The sequence below is a fragment of the Limulus polyphemus genome, unplaced genomic scaffold (genome assembly GCF_000517525.1).
Source record: "Limulus polyphemus unplaced genomic scaffold, Limulus_polyphemus-2.1.2 Scaffold8822, whole genome shotgun sequence".
NCBI lineage: Eukaryota > Metazoa > Arthropoda > Merostomata > Xiphosura > Limulidae > Limulus > Limulus polyphemus.
The window spans coordinates 7047-20151 of record NW_013674432.1 but is presented as its reverse complement, the minus strand read 5'-3'; the positions used below and the strand labels follow the sequence as shown (position 1 = coordinate 20151).

General features: G+C 37.3%; 1 protein-coding gene across 1 annotated transcript; it reads right to left on the bottom strand.

Annotated features, from left to right (window-relative positions):
* Positions 1 to 2732: 2732 nt before the first annotated feature.
* LOC106475574 (basic salivary proline-rich protein 1-like) lies at positions 2733 to 12922 on the bottom strand. Its single transcript, XM_013936254.1, has 3 exons — positions 12887 to 12922; positions 8467 to 9438; positions 2733 to 3548 (listed from the first exon to the last, which is right to left on the bottom strand). Exons 1-3 carry the CDS (start codon positions 12920 to 12922, stop codon positions 2733 to 2735), a joined length of 1824 nt encoding a protein of 607 aa, XP_013791708.1.
* Between the last annotated feature and the right edge of the window lie 183 nt (positions 12923 to 13105).

Below are 13105 nucleotides of genomic sequence, written 5' to 3'. Positions count from 1 at the left end.
AACATCCACAGCTAAGCACAGTAAACTCCTCTTGAATTCAAAGGCCATTGGGTATATACCCATTGAGGTTATTCCCCACGCTTCTTTGAATTCCTCACGAGATGTTATTATTGAGAGAGATTTGAAGAACATCCCCGAGTCGAATATCCTCGCTTGTTTCTCCACCCAAGAAGTTTCTGCGATGCGTCGTATCTCCACTCGTAAAGATGGAATTATGCTGCCTACCAATGTTCACATTTTTGACGTTTTCATTGCCGCGTCTTCCTGCCACCGTCACCAAGTCTAGGGCAGAGCGATCACCTCTTTCCTTCCGGATCGATCGTCTCTATGACTATAATCGCCTCTTTACACTGGTGGAACTCAAACTTGTTCTTCATCGGACCTGATGATGTTCATTATGAGATGTTGCACCATCTCTCTCTTGCTATTCTTCTGGTTATTTTTAACCGGATCTGGCAGGAGAATGTTTTTCCTGATGCTTGGCGCCAGGCTATTGTCCTCCCTTTCTCTAAACCTGGGAAGGATCCCAAGTTTCTTTCTAATTATCGTCCCATCGCTTTGACTAGTTGTCTTTGTAATATCTTAGAGAGGATGGTTAATGCTCGTCCTGTTTGTTTTCTTGAAGCAAACATTCTCCTCTTGTCCACTCAGTGTGGGTTCCGTCGACAGCGCTCCACCGTAGACCATCTCTTTCGACTTGAAACGTCGATCAGGGAAGCCTTCCTCAAGAAAGAGCATCTCGTTTCTGTGTTCGTTGGTCTTGAGAAGGCTTATGACACTACGTAGTGTTTTTCAGTCAAACTCATATTTAAAAGATATTTTATCCTAGACGTATATTACAGGCTAAAACACTGATACTGCCTTTACACTGGAAAACTTTAAAAATAAGTTTATATGTATTCTAAAACATACTCATAAGTTAACCGATTTAGAACGACAAGTACGTGTATCTAAAGGTGGTAAACTTGTGGTCCGGTGGCTCTTTAGTAAGTTTGAAGGTTTATAACGCTCAAATTCAGTGTTCAATTCATGCAGTAGGCACAGCTCAGAGAACCCATTATGAAGCTTTGTGCTTAAAAAGTTTTACTTGTACTTTCAGCAGGTGGGTATTTATACTGCAACCCTTATATATCAAATAATATAATGACCGTGAGATAACGCTGCAAACATTTAGAAAACTCAAAATAACTATCAAATTATTGTTTCTACTTGATAATGATCGTACAGATAGAAAAGTCACGGAAATCATACTTAAATCAAAACAACATTTAAAATATATTTTTAAGAAACACTAGAGATTAAATATTCATTTGTTAGGTTGCAGAATATTCGTAATAATTTTAAAAGTTGACATTGTTGCTCTAAATGAATTAAACTTGCAAAGAGAAGATATTTTCTTAATTAAATAATCGAAAATTTACATTTTTAGTTTCCGAAACGATCGCCAAGACACACACACACTAAAATACTCTATAGGGAAATACGTCACATCTACGAATAACTGTTCTTAAAGAGAAAAAAGTCAAGTGCTAGCTATTTACATCTTGGTAATGAGTACTCATAGGCCTAACTATGAACAACTATTTTTCTATCGTCTGATCGTTTCCAGCTTTTTTTTTTTCAGTAGGACGTCCAGTATGTTACACCATTTTGATAGAACAAAGGTAAACTACTATTATGCATGCACAATTTGTGAACAAATCTTATTTTTAATGATATCGTATAAATAATGAAGCTTCATTACTTAATAAGGGTTAAGTCCCAATGTTGCAGACAGTGGTGTGATAAGGTATAGGGTGTTCTCTCAAATACTGAATGTCTGATTAAAAAGCAAGATTCTTTACCAAAGATTAAGCCTAACTAGTATTATTTAGGTTTAGGTCTAACTAGTACTATTTGTTACTCTTTTCTTGTGAGTTTTTATAATTTTAAGCAATAGGTCAGTTGAACACAATTTTTATTTATGTTCACAGTCAAATATACATATAGTTATAATGAATTCAAAGACTTTCACAATGGAAATCAAAGTAGGGTTTTATCAGTATACCAGTAATGATATTCTTCTGTGGTTTATACTATTTTTATATTATTTTCTGATTGTAAGGCAGGAAAAATATAAGAATAGAAAACTCACTGACCTTCAGTATATGATTTTATTTATATATAAACGTGTGTAAAGCATTTATTACATTTATCATTTACAAAATACTTTTCTGAGTTCGAGTAAATAACAAGGTTTGTACCTGAGCATTCATATAAAGTAATTGTTCAGTTATTTTTATAGTGGCTCCATCTACGTCATCGTTTCCAAGGAAGCACACGTAGTGTGCCAATTCGTCCATCCACCAAGGGGTTTACAGGAATTCCCAATACCCTCAAAGCCCGAGTCACAAAATATACTCTTATTAATATTGGTGAACAATCCAAGTTCACAGCTCTTCTTTGAAATAAACAAAACAAGAAAAAAAAACTGTTTTTAGTTGACCAAATTTTTGTTTTAAACGAAGTATAAAATATTTAAGAATAAATTATATGACTTATCGACTTTAGAAACTTTAAATAAAGATATAGATTTCAAGCCTTGGAGCCCGTATAAATTAAGAAAAGAGCGCTGATGCTAGACGAAATCATAATTTGCATTAAGCTACAGCATAGTTTCATGCGTTTATAGTCTTCCAGCACCTTTTTTTTTAATTTTGCAGTTGCTAGTACAATAGCAATCCAGTCTTAGGTTATTTTCTGTACACACCAGCTACTCCTATAGGAAGATTGGCAGCACCTCTATTTTTCACGCCATTTTGAGAACTTTGTGCTCCGAAATAGTTTGATGGAGGTCCAGCTACTGGTGGAAATCCTCTTGGAGGTGGTCCATAACTTCTTTGTTGTCCATTACCACCTTCATTTGCAGCTGCTGATCTGATTTTTCCTTCAAAGCCCTCGACGCCGCCTTTCAAAGCTGCCAGCGATATGCCTGCCGGCGAAAATTGTGCTCCTGGACCACGACCTTGTGGTCCACCCTCACCGGCAATGGCACCCAGTGATACTCCTCGTAATCCTTGAATAGCGGATGAGTATGGTGAAGCCTGCTTTGGGAATGAGGCCGGAGGCCTTTGAAGTGGGCCGCCTTGTTGCTGTCCTCCACCATACAGAGATTCCAGATCTGGCCTTCCACCACCAGGGGGACCTCTTGGAGGCTGACCACTGCCAACATTGGGACCTGGCCCTAGGTAAGGGGCATTCCTTTGTAGTTGCTTTTGTAAATCCTGTTGAAGTCCTCCCTCTGCATCACCATATGGAAGCTGACCATCAGGTCTCTGGCCTCCTTGCACTGGTTGTCCAAAGTTTAAATTTTTGGGTCTGCCGTCAGGTCCTATGTTTAACCTACTCTGGAACCCTTCCGGTTGTTTTCCGTATCCATATCCATGTTTAAACTTTGGTTGGGCAAAATAGAACCTAAAAAATCCAGGTGATGGTGGTTTAGGAACTGGAGCTCCTGGTTCTTCCACATCCCCTCCCCTGATGAGACCAGCCAGCAGAACAGTGAGAGCCTGACAATAAAAACAAATTACATACACTCAGGTGGAAAAGATTTGGTTTCATACTATTATTTTATAGATGATTAGAAAAAAAAATAACTTAATGAAGACCAAGGGATAACTAATAGTGATTATCGAAACCTTAAAGACGAAGGGACACTGATAGTGATTATGGAAACCTTAAAGACGAAGGGACACTGATAGTGATTATGGAAACCTTAAAGACGAAGGGACACTGATAGTGATTATGGAAACTTTAAAGACGAAGGGACAACTAATACTGATTATCGAAACCTTAAAGACGAAGGGACAATTACTAGTGATTATCGAAATATTTAAGACGAAGGGACACTAATGGTGATTATGAAAACCTTAAAGACGAAGAAACAACTAATAGCAGCCGAAAGTGACCGTTAAATCTTAAAGAATAAAGGAAAAGTGATTTATTCATAGCAAAAACCGAATTATTTTCAAATTATCCACTAATTTTAGAAACATCAACCCCACCAATTACAAAAATAACCTCTATAATAGACCCTCCAATAACTGTTTTCTAAATACTCACAACTGATTTCAGACACAGCATGTTTGTTGTCTTGTCATTTAATTGGTTTTGTTCCCAAACTACTGCACTGCACTCGTATTTATACGCCACAAAAGTGACAGGTTCCTTGTGTGGTCACTCAGGTTTCTCTGTTGGTGTATACAAGTAGCCACAGGCTACAAAGTACAAAGGCTAGTTACTTTCTCGAAATGTTACTGACTTTAACGTTGCATGATTTTTTTTTTTAGATAAGTAATGATAATGTAGACGAGAAGGCAGTTGTGACTTTTTTCATTCTTAAACTTTCCCAGTTAGCCTCTCACGAGCCAAATTTAGGTTTTACATATTGATATCCCTGTGCCTGTCACTCGCCAACTAAGCTTCATTTAAAACAAGTTTCCGATCCGGCTGATAATTCGGGTCAGCGAGTGTAAGACACCAAACTAATCGCGAGCCCGAGATACCAAGCTGACGAACCTAGTTTACTCAACTCTTATATTTACAGCGTATTAGATATACATACATATTTAATTCCAAGTAAAAACTTGATTTGTTAACCACATATACAGTTTATGATAGAAGAGGCGAAAACGGTTGAGTTAGGACCTGAAACCTAAACAACATTCGCTGTTGAATATTGTGCAGAATTGAAAGACAAATGAAATGGTTGCGTTACAACGTGAAACCTAAGAACAAAGGCGAGGTGACACAGCTCGAAAATAAATTATTGTGAATATCGAACAAAAGCGTTACGATTTATGACTTAACGGTGCGTTTTTTACTTGTATCCCCGATGAAGAAGGGACAACTGACTGTGACTACAAAATCTCTAACGAAGAAGATACAAACAACTGAATCTCTGATAAAAACTAGATACAACTAATCAGAATCCCTGATATAACGGGACACACAAACATATCTTTTTTTAACCCTTAACATCTATGGTGCACGAGTTGCTTTCAGCTGGACTAACAGTGTCCATTTTGGTGGCTTGAAAGCTATATGATGCATTACGAACTGAAACCACGACAAGATACTAATAGGTGGAACGTACAGTTTGTGGTGGATGAAGAGCAGATGTATGAAGGTGTTTTATAAGTGTAATCATGTGTAACGCATGCGCAGTCACAAAATGTGAATAACTAATACAGCGACAGAAAATGTTATGTGCTTTCTGTGGCTAGCAAAGAAAAAATCATTTATTCTATTACAATTACAATATCGTAGTTTTAATACCTTTAATAATAACAGTATCGTAGTGTATATCGTAGTTTTAATACCTCTAATAACAACAGTATCGTAGTGTATATCGTGGTTTTAATACTTCTAATAACAACAGTACCGTAGTGTATATCGTAGTTTTAATACTTCTAATAACAACAGTATCGTAGTGTATATCGTAGTTTTAATACTTTTAATAACAACAGTATCGTAGTGTATATCGTAGTTTTAATACTTCTAATAATAACAGTATCGTAGTTTTAATACTTTAATAACAACAGTATCGTAGTGTATATCGTAGTTTTAATACCTTTAATAACAACAGTATCGTAGTGTATATCGTAGTTTTAATACCTTTAATAACAACAGTATCGTAGTGTATATCGTAGTTTTAATACTTCTAATAATAACAGTATCGTAGTGTATATCGTAGTTTGAATACTTCTAATAATAACAATTTTAAAACCGACAGTTTCAAGAGTTATGTTATACATGAAAGGAGCCGCGATGAGCCGTTTCCCTGGCTCGCACGGTCGCTATACATCACGCTTTTGGGATTTTCTTTTCACGTTATATGAAAGCACCATTTACAGGACAAAGGTAACTGATCCGGAGACACAACGTGAAAGGATGACCAATCGAATAGCCAGTGTGACGTCTGATACGCTGGCCAATACCTGAAAGAAAATCGAATATCAACTCGATATCGTGAGGGCCCAAAAAAAAAAGCACGTGTATAGGTGTACAAACAGTACAGAGTAAAAAACGACACACAATGTGTCCTTCATCTTCCAGGAACAGTAACTGTTACTCTCTTATCATGATTTAAGTTTGTAATAAGTCACATAATATTCTAGCACCCTGTATATACGTGACTAACGTGGAACTTTATACAGAAAGTGGTTTACAACTGTTTCTTCACAAACAAACGACAACAAAAGGTTCTTCTTGAATTATAGTTAATATCATTTTATTCATCTGTTTTTTACTCGCAAAAAGAAGTAATGATATAGACACGGGACACTCAAGTCCCACACTAAGATATAGACACGGGACACTCAAATTAGATCCCGCACTATGATATAAACACTCAAAAAAGATCCCACACTATGATATGGACACGGGACACTCAAAATAAATCCTGCAATATGATATAGATACGGGATCCTCAAATCCCTCATTATGATATGGAAAAGGGATCCTCAAATCCACACTATGATATAGACACGGGACACTCAAATCTCACACTATGATATAGACACGGGACACTGAAATCCACACTATGATATAGACACGAGATCCTCAAATCCCACACTATGATATAGACACGGGACATTCAAATCCCACACTATGATATAGACACGAGATTCTCAAGTCCACACTATGATATAGACACGGGATCCTCAAGTCCATACTATGATATAGACACGAGATCCTCAAGTCCACACTATGATATAGACACGGGACATTCAAATCCCACACTATGATATAGACACGGGATCCTCAAGTCCATACTATGAAAGTCCCACACTATGATATAGACACGGGATCCTCAAATCCCACACTATGATATAGACACGGGACATTCAAATCCCACACTATGATATAGACACGGGATCCTCAAGTCCACACTATGATATAGACACGGGATCCTCAAATCCCACACTATGATATAGACGCGTGACACTCAAATCCCACAGAGTATGTTGTGCTAACTTAAGTACTGAGAGCACCGATGTACAATATTTCGGCCAGTTCGGGGTGTGGCCCTATGGCTAGCGTGACCGAATTGTGATTCAATTCAAGAGCTCATGTTTCGCGTCTCGTTGTCATAAAACATGTTTCGCATTTTGGAGCTGCGGGTGTGCTTTAAGCGAAGAATGTGGTAGCGATAGTCGTTGTTGTCTAGCTATCTTCTTTCTAGCGTATCAGTTTAAAATTATAGATGGCTGTGTACATACACCTCCTCAAATGACTCATTGATTATAGTAAGTTTGGTGTATGCAGCACGAGCCTTTAATTCTACAGTTTGCGGCATCAATGAAGCTTATATTAGGATCACTTCAAATTTAAAATGTCGTGATTTTTCTTCTCGTCCCATCTTCTTACTTATCTGATTACTGAAGGATACTTGCTTTTATGTTGTGTTTTTTTTTCTTACACCCTCAAGAACCTTGAATTCATAAACCAAATTTATAGAATTTATTTACAACGAACCCATACCTTTAGACGGCGCCACTAATTATGTACAATACAAATGTTCTATTGTAAAACTAAGTATTACTGTCAAGTAGAAAACTCAAAATCAAATATCTACAATCAGAATGATAAAAAAGTAGTTTTATTATTTACATATGGCTTTGAAATATAATACAGGACAGGTTGTATTGAACTGAATCCTTCCGTCAGTGCTATGAAATACAAAGCATGCAGTGGGCTGAGTCCATAGAAAATATATTAAAGGTGATTAGACACACAGTTGATAACAAAATAGTTTTTGACCAACTGGAAATCTCTGGAATTATTATTCACACCCTAAATTACCAGCTGTTCGTTACTAGAAAAAACCTAGTTATTCCTAAACCTATTTATATATACATTTGTTTTGTTGCATGACAGGTTAACAATAATAAAAAAGAAAACCTTCAGACCATATCGGTTTTCAAGATAGCTTTGGACTATTGTATGTTTTATGCACAGTGCAACATTACTATCAATAAAAGGTAAGACCATAAATTTCACACACACACACACATATATATATGTATGTATGTATGTGTACAAATAGATTTGTATATAAACAAGTAATAGAATTCCTTTCCGTCTTCAAGGTATAAGTACGGTATAAATCGTTATTTGAAGCCTCCATCAGGTGACGAGTTATATGACTAAGTTTCAAAAATAGGGTGATCTTTGTGAATGACCTCGGTTACCATCTTCATCATACTGAATGGCGGGAAACCGCTGGGGTCTTATATATTTTAATGACGAGAAAGGACTGTTGGCTGGGCTACTTTGAAAAAACTCTGGTCTGTTTGGAAAGGAAGGACGATCTCCTGGTCCATATTGATTATTTTTTTGTGTAAAAAAGCTATTATCTTGTTTGAAGGAAATGGGTTTTGTTTTTTTGGATGAAGTTGGACGGTAACCAGAAGAGGTTCTCACAGGAAATTGTGACTTTCCACTTTGAGTCGGTTCAGAAGGTCCACTATATAAGTTGACATTTGCCCCATTCGAACCAGTAAGTCCAGAATATGAAAGTAATGGCTGGGAGAAAGTCCGTGGAGGCCTATACCCTGACTTAGACAAAGATTGAGGTTCTGGTGCTCCGTATCCTGGAAGCTGTACCGTAGGGCGAGGAAGTTGGGAAAGATAAGAGGGTCCAAAATCTTGTTGACCCCTGTAAGGTCTGGATGACTGCACTGGCACCAACACTACGGTTCGATGTCCCTGACCACGAGGAAGGTAGCCAGCTGGGACTGTAGAAGTTGAGTAGCTAGGAGGAGATGGAGGATTCAAGGAGCCAGATGGGACTGGAGCAGAGGAGTAATCGGGTTGAACAGGAGCAGATGGAAAACCAGGCTTAACTGGAGCACGTAAGTAACCAGGTCGAGTAGGAGCAGATGGAAAATCAGGCTTAATTGGAGCAGGTAAGTAACCAGGCCGAGTAGGAGCAGATGGAAAATCAGGCTTAACTGGAGCAGGTAAGTAACCAGGTCGAGTAGGAGCAGATGAATAGCTAGGTGAGGCTGGTGCATAAGAGTATCTGGGTGGAGGTGGAGCAGAGGAGTAGCTGGGTGGAGGTGGAGCAGGTAAGTATCTACTTGGAGCTAATGGACGTCTTGGAGTCTGAACTGGAGTTGAGATTCTACCCGGGGCTAGAGGTTTGGACTTCAATCCTTCACCATATCCATTTGATTGTTGTCCTAAAACAAAGTAGGACCGCACTTGTCCAACCCCTCCATAATTTGGTTTTATTTGAGACCCTTGAGTCAGACGACCATAGGTTTGTTTTTTAGAGTCGGATGAACTTGTTTCGATATTCTCAGAAGATTCAGGCTCGATTCCCGAAACTTTGTCTTCTACAGTTAACGTTCTAACTGTTTGTAAAAGGAACAGTGTCAGAACGATCAGCACCTGTGGACCGAATTAAATGTTTATTAATATCAGGCGAAGGAGAAACCTTGTACGACAAACTGTAAATTAAACACGGTTAGAATTCTAGCCGTGTTTAACTTTTTAGTTTTTATTATAGATAAAATCAACAATTTTATTTCCGTGTCATCATAATATTTTTTATAAAAATTCACAGTAAGAGAGAGTTTCATTATTTTATCATGCAGTAAACTCATTTTTCCGTCGGAAATCGTATATTATTGTGGGGATTAAACTAAAAATTATCATGTAATTAATCATTTTGATTTTTACCTCTATTTCTTTCAAATATTTCATTGAAAACAAAAATTGACAAATTAATGTATTTCGTTTAAACTAAGGCTAACCAACTGATCTGCTTTCTTCACGTACAATTAGACCTGTAGTTTGTGATTAGATTCGGATTACCACTGATTTCATAAAGTTCGACAGTTTAGGCCTAAATAGATAGGAAAGTTTAATATTCTCTCTCTCTCCGTGAAATGAAACGGAATTAGGCCTTATAAATGATCGTCATTATAGTATTGCTAAGAAGATGATCCTTATAATATTAACAGGTATAAAGGACAGGAATATATTGTTTCTTTCCAAACAAGGACTTACTTTCCAAGATATCATCCTGTCTTCTGTTGTCCACGTTCAACTCACGGAAATTGGGAAGACCCCGTTCTTCTTCTACTTATATACTGTAAGCTTACCGTTCATCGTTAGGATATTGCACTTTGCTTCGTCTGGTAGTAAAAAGAATCAGGTCAGTAGGCCCTTAGAGGTCTAGGACACGTTTGGCGTTAAATCAGGTGCATCGTGGAATAGCTAACGTTAGTTTTTATATATACACGTAGTTAGAAGCTGCAGTCGACGTTCGCCTTAATTTGGGTAAGAGTCGAAAATCGGCTGCTGAAAATCTCGAAGGAAAACCGTAACACTTCAGGTTATCGTGTGAATGTTTGATAGAAACACCGGCTTTGTTTTGAACTCGCAGGAAGAACTTCTCGTGAAAATTAGGTCGTTTACAATAGAAAATCGATAAGCTCTAGCGTCCTTCCAATATCCCGTGCCAAACACCTTTTAAAGTTTCAATCTTGTTTGGAAAAAAACTCGTTAGCCTAAAGCCGCAAAACTTTGTATCAAATTATTGTAAGCCATCACTGCCCTCTGGAAGCGACTATTAGAGAATGAATTCAATAAAAAGATTTTAATTTGTTTTTTTTTTTCATCATATTTCTGACTATTATATTTTAATAGGTTCAAGTTACTACGTGTTCCAGAGCCGTGATCTAATTATAAATAGTTACTTGAGATAAGCTTGAATGAAGATGAACTCATTTAGTTGGTATACACCTATTTATACTAACGCAGGAAGTGTCAAGCACATTGCTGGTTTTCCTTTAACAACAAAACATACTGGTTTTTTTGTCTTCAATTGAAACAAAAATTTGTAAAGAACTTCAACTACTGTCGTTATTAACTTGAAAGAGGAGTGCAAGAGTAATATACTCACAATTTACAAGAAGGAAAAACAATACATGTAAACTTAAATAGATAGATAACATAAAATGTAGGTCAGATGCTCAGCCCATTTATCGTTCATTTTCGAATGAAAAAATCTGTAGGCAACTTATTTGTTTAAAAATGTCTATCACGGTGCCATGTATACATTAGTGAAATACCTTCACTTGTAATGCACTAGTTTTATTTTCTCTCTCTTTTTTTTAAGGTGCGTTGGTAAAATTTACAAAAACTACTTTAAGCGGATTGCTTCAAAATGCAATGTGTAATAATAGAATCAATATAAAAATGGCCATGTAACGTTTCGACCTTCTATTTAGGTCATCATCAGACATGATAAAATAACGATAATTTGACACATTCGAGAATAAAATTAAAATAATGTTCTAGTCGCGTGAAGCGAGAACAACAATAAAATTAAACAACATTTTTGGTTTTGTTAGTATTATATATATGTATTATTTTATTTTATAAACATCCTATTTATAAAGTGATTTCTTATAAATTCCTTTTTGTGCTTTATAAGTTGCTTTAAAACAAGTTAAGTATATTAAAATACTGTTGTATTTAAAACAAGGGACATTTGTTTTATGGATAGAGACTTTCTTTGATTAACAGTTCAGGGTTGGAATTACCATCACAAAGAATTAGTTATCGGATATCCAGTTTCATCTCTGTGGTTCAGGATCGCCGAATTGGGTGGACTTAAAAGGATGTTACCTGACCTCAGTGATGCTTTCATGCTCGTAGATTTGAACGGCAAAATATCATTTAGTTTTCCCCATATAGGGGGCCTTGAAGTCACAACACATGTAATTATATAGCAACCAGGAGCGAAGAGAGATAGGTAGATGTTCCTTTGTGTTAAAGAGATGTTTTAACCTAAAGGATGATTTGAAAATGATGTTAAGTTTGACCTGTGGGTAGAACTTCTTTATTGAAGATCTAAGTTGTTTAGCAAGTATTACACTTTGTTGTTCTAGGTAAGGGATGGTCAATGAAATTGTAAACATTTTTATGGGAGTTTCAAATTTTTTGTTAAGATATTTTAGGATATTTCTTGATTTGTTTTAAAGAAGCTTACATTAGAAGAAAAGGAATTTATAAAAAACACTTTATAAATAGGATGTTTATCAAAATATATATATAATAACAACAAAGCAAAAACTGTAAATGTTTTTAATCTTATTTCTTCGTCCCCATAGATCCTCTCGAGGTAGATTCCTGCACGTGGTGAGGGGACCTCCGGGGGAAGGTTCTGTATTTTCAGTTACTTCCTCTGGGATCTAAGCATCCACCCACACGTTTCACCTGCGTGGCGACCCGTGAAAGGGAGGAGAGGATCCTGTTGGTTTAGTGGTGTCTGGGGCACTGCAACACACCACTTTGGCCTTGAATTCCCGTAGACGGGTGATCCCATAGGGTCATTTGGCTGGTCCTGTTGAGCTAGGGTCAACTGAGTACCAGTGTTGGGCGTTCTCAACGGGTGTTGTGGACATTGCTAGTTGTTGGGTATAGTTTTCACGAAACCCTGACGTTGCTGCAGTGTTCTAGTTTGACATTGTAGTGCCTCGTAGGACTCCATGGTGGGTGGGGTCAGTGAGCTCTGAATCTCCCTCTTTTTTATTATAGATCCTCCAAATCTTAAAAAGCAAAATCGAAAAACTCTGCTCATTGATAAACGACCACGCTTTGAAGACTCCAAACAGCAGTCTTCACCACATTGTGCACCTGTACCTCGTTTCCAAATCCTGCATTCACTGTCTGATAAATATTTAGGGCGAATGTCTCCCTTTTTCATTCAAAAGGGATTAGAGGGGCTTGCTGGCTCTCCAAAGTCAGTTAAGAAACTTCGTTCTGGAGACATCTTGGTTGAAACATCCATAGCTAAACACAGTGAATATATACTCATTGTGGTTACTTCCCATGCTTCTTTTAATTCCTCACGAGGAGTCATTGTTGAGAGGGACTTGAAGAACATCCCAGGGTCAGAGATCCTTGCTGGTTTCTCCACCCAAGGAGTTTCTGTGATGCGTCATATCTCTACTCGTAAAGACGGAGTTATGCTGCCTACCAATGTTCTCATTTTGACGTTTTCATCGCCACGTCCACCTGCCGCTGGCAAAGCAGGTTATTTGAA

Excerpts from the sequence above, each read along its gene's own strand:
- LOC106475574 (XM_013936254.1), bottom strand. The coding sequence starts at position 12,922 with ATGACTCCTCGTGAGGAATTAAAAGAAGCATGGGAA. Across the intron at positions 9,439-12,886 it reads AATTAAAAGAAGCATGGGAA|GTGCTGATCGTTCTGACACT; the intron begins GTAACCACAATG and ends TTCGGTCCACAG. Across the intron at positions 3,549-8,466 it reads GTGGAAAGTCACAATTTCCT|GCTCTCACTGTTCTGCTGGC; the intron begins GTGAGAACCTCT and ends TTTTATTGTCAG.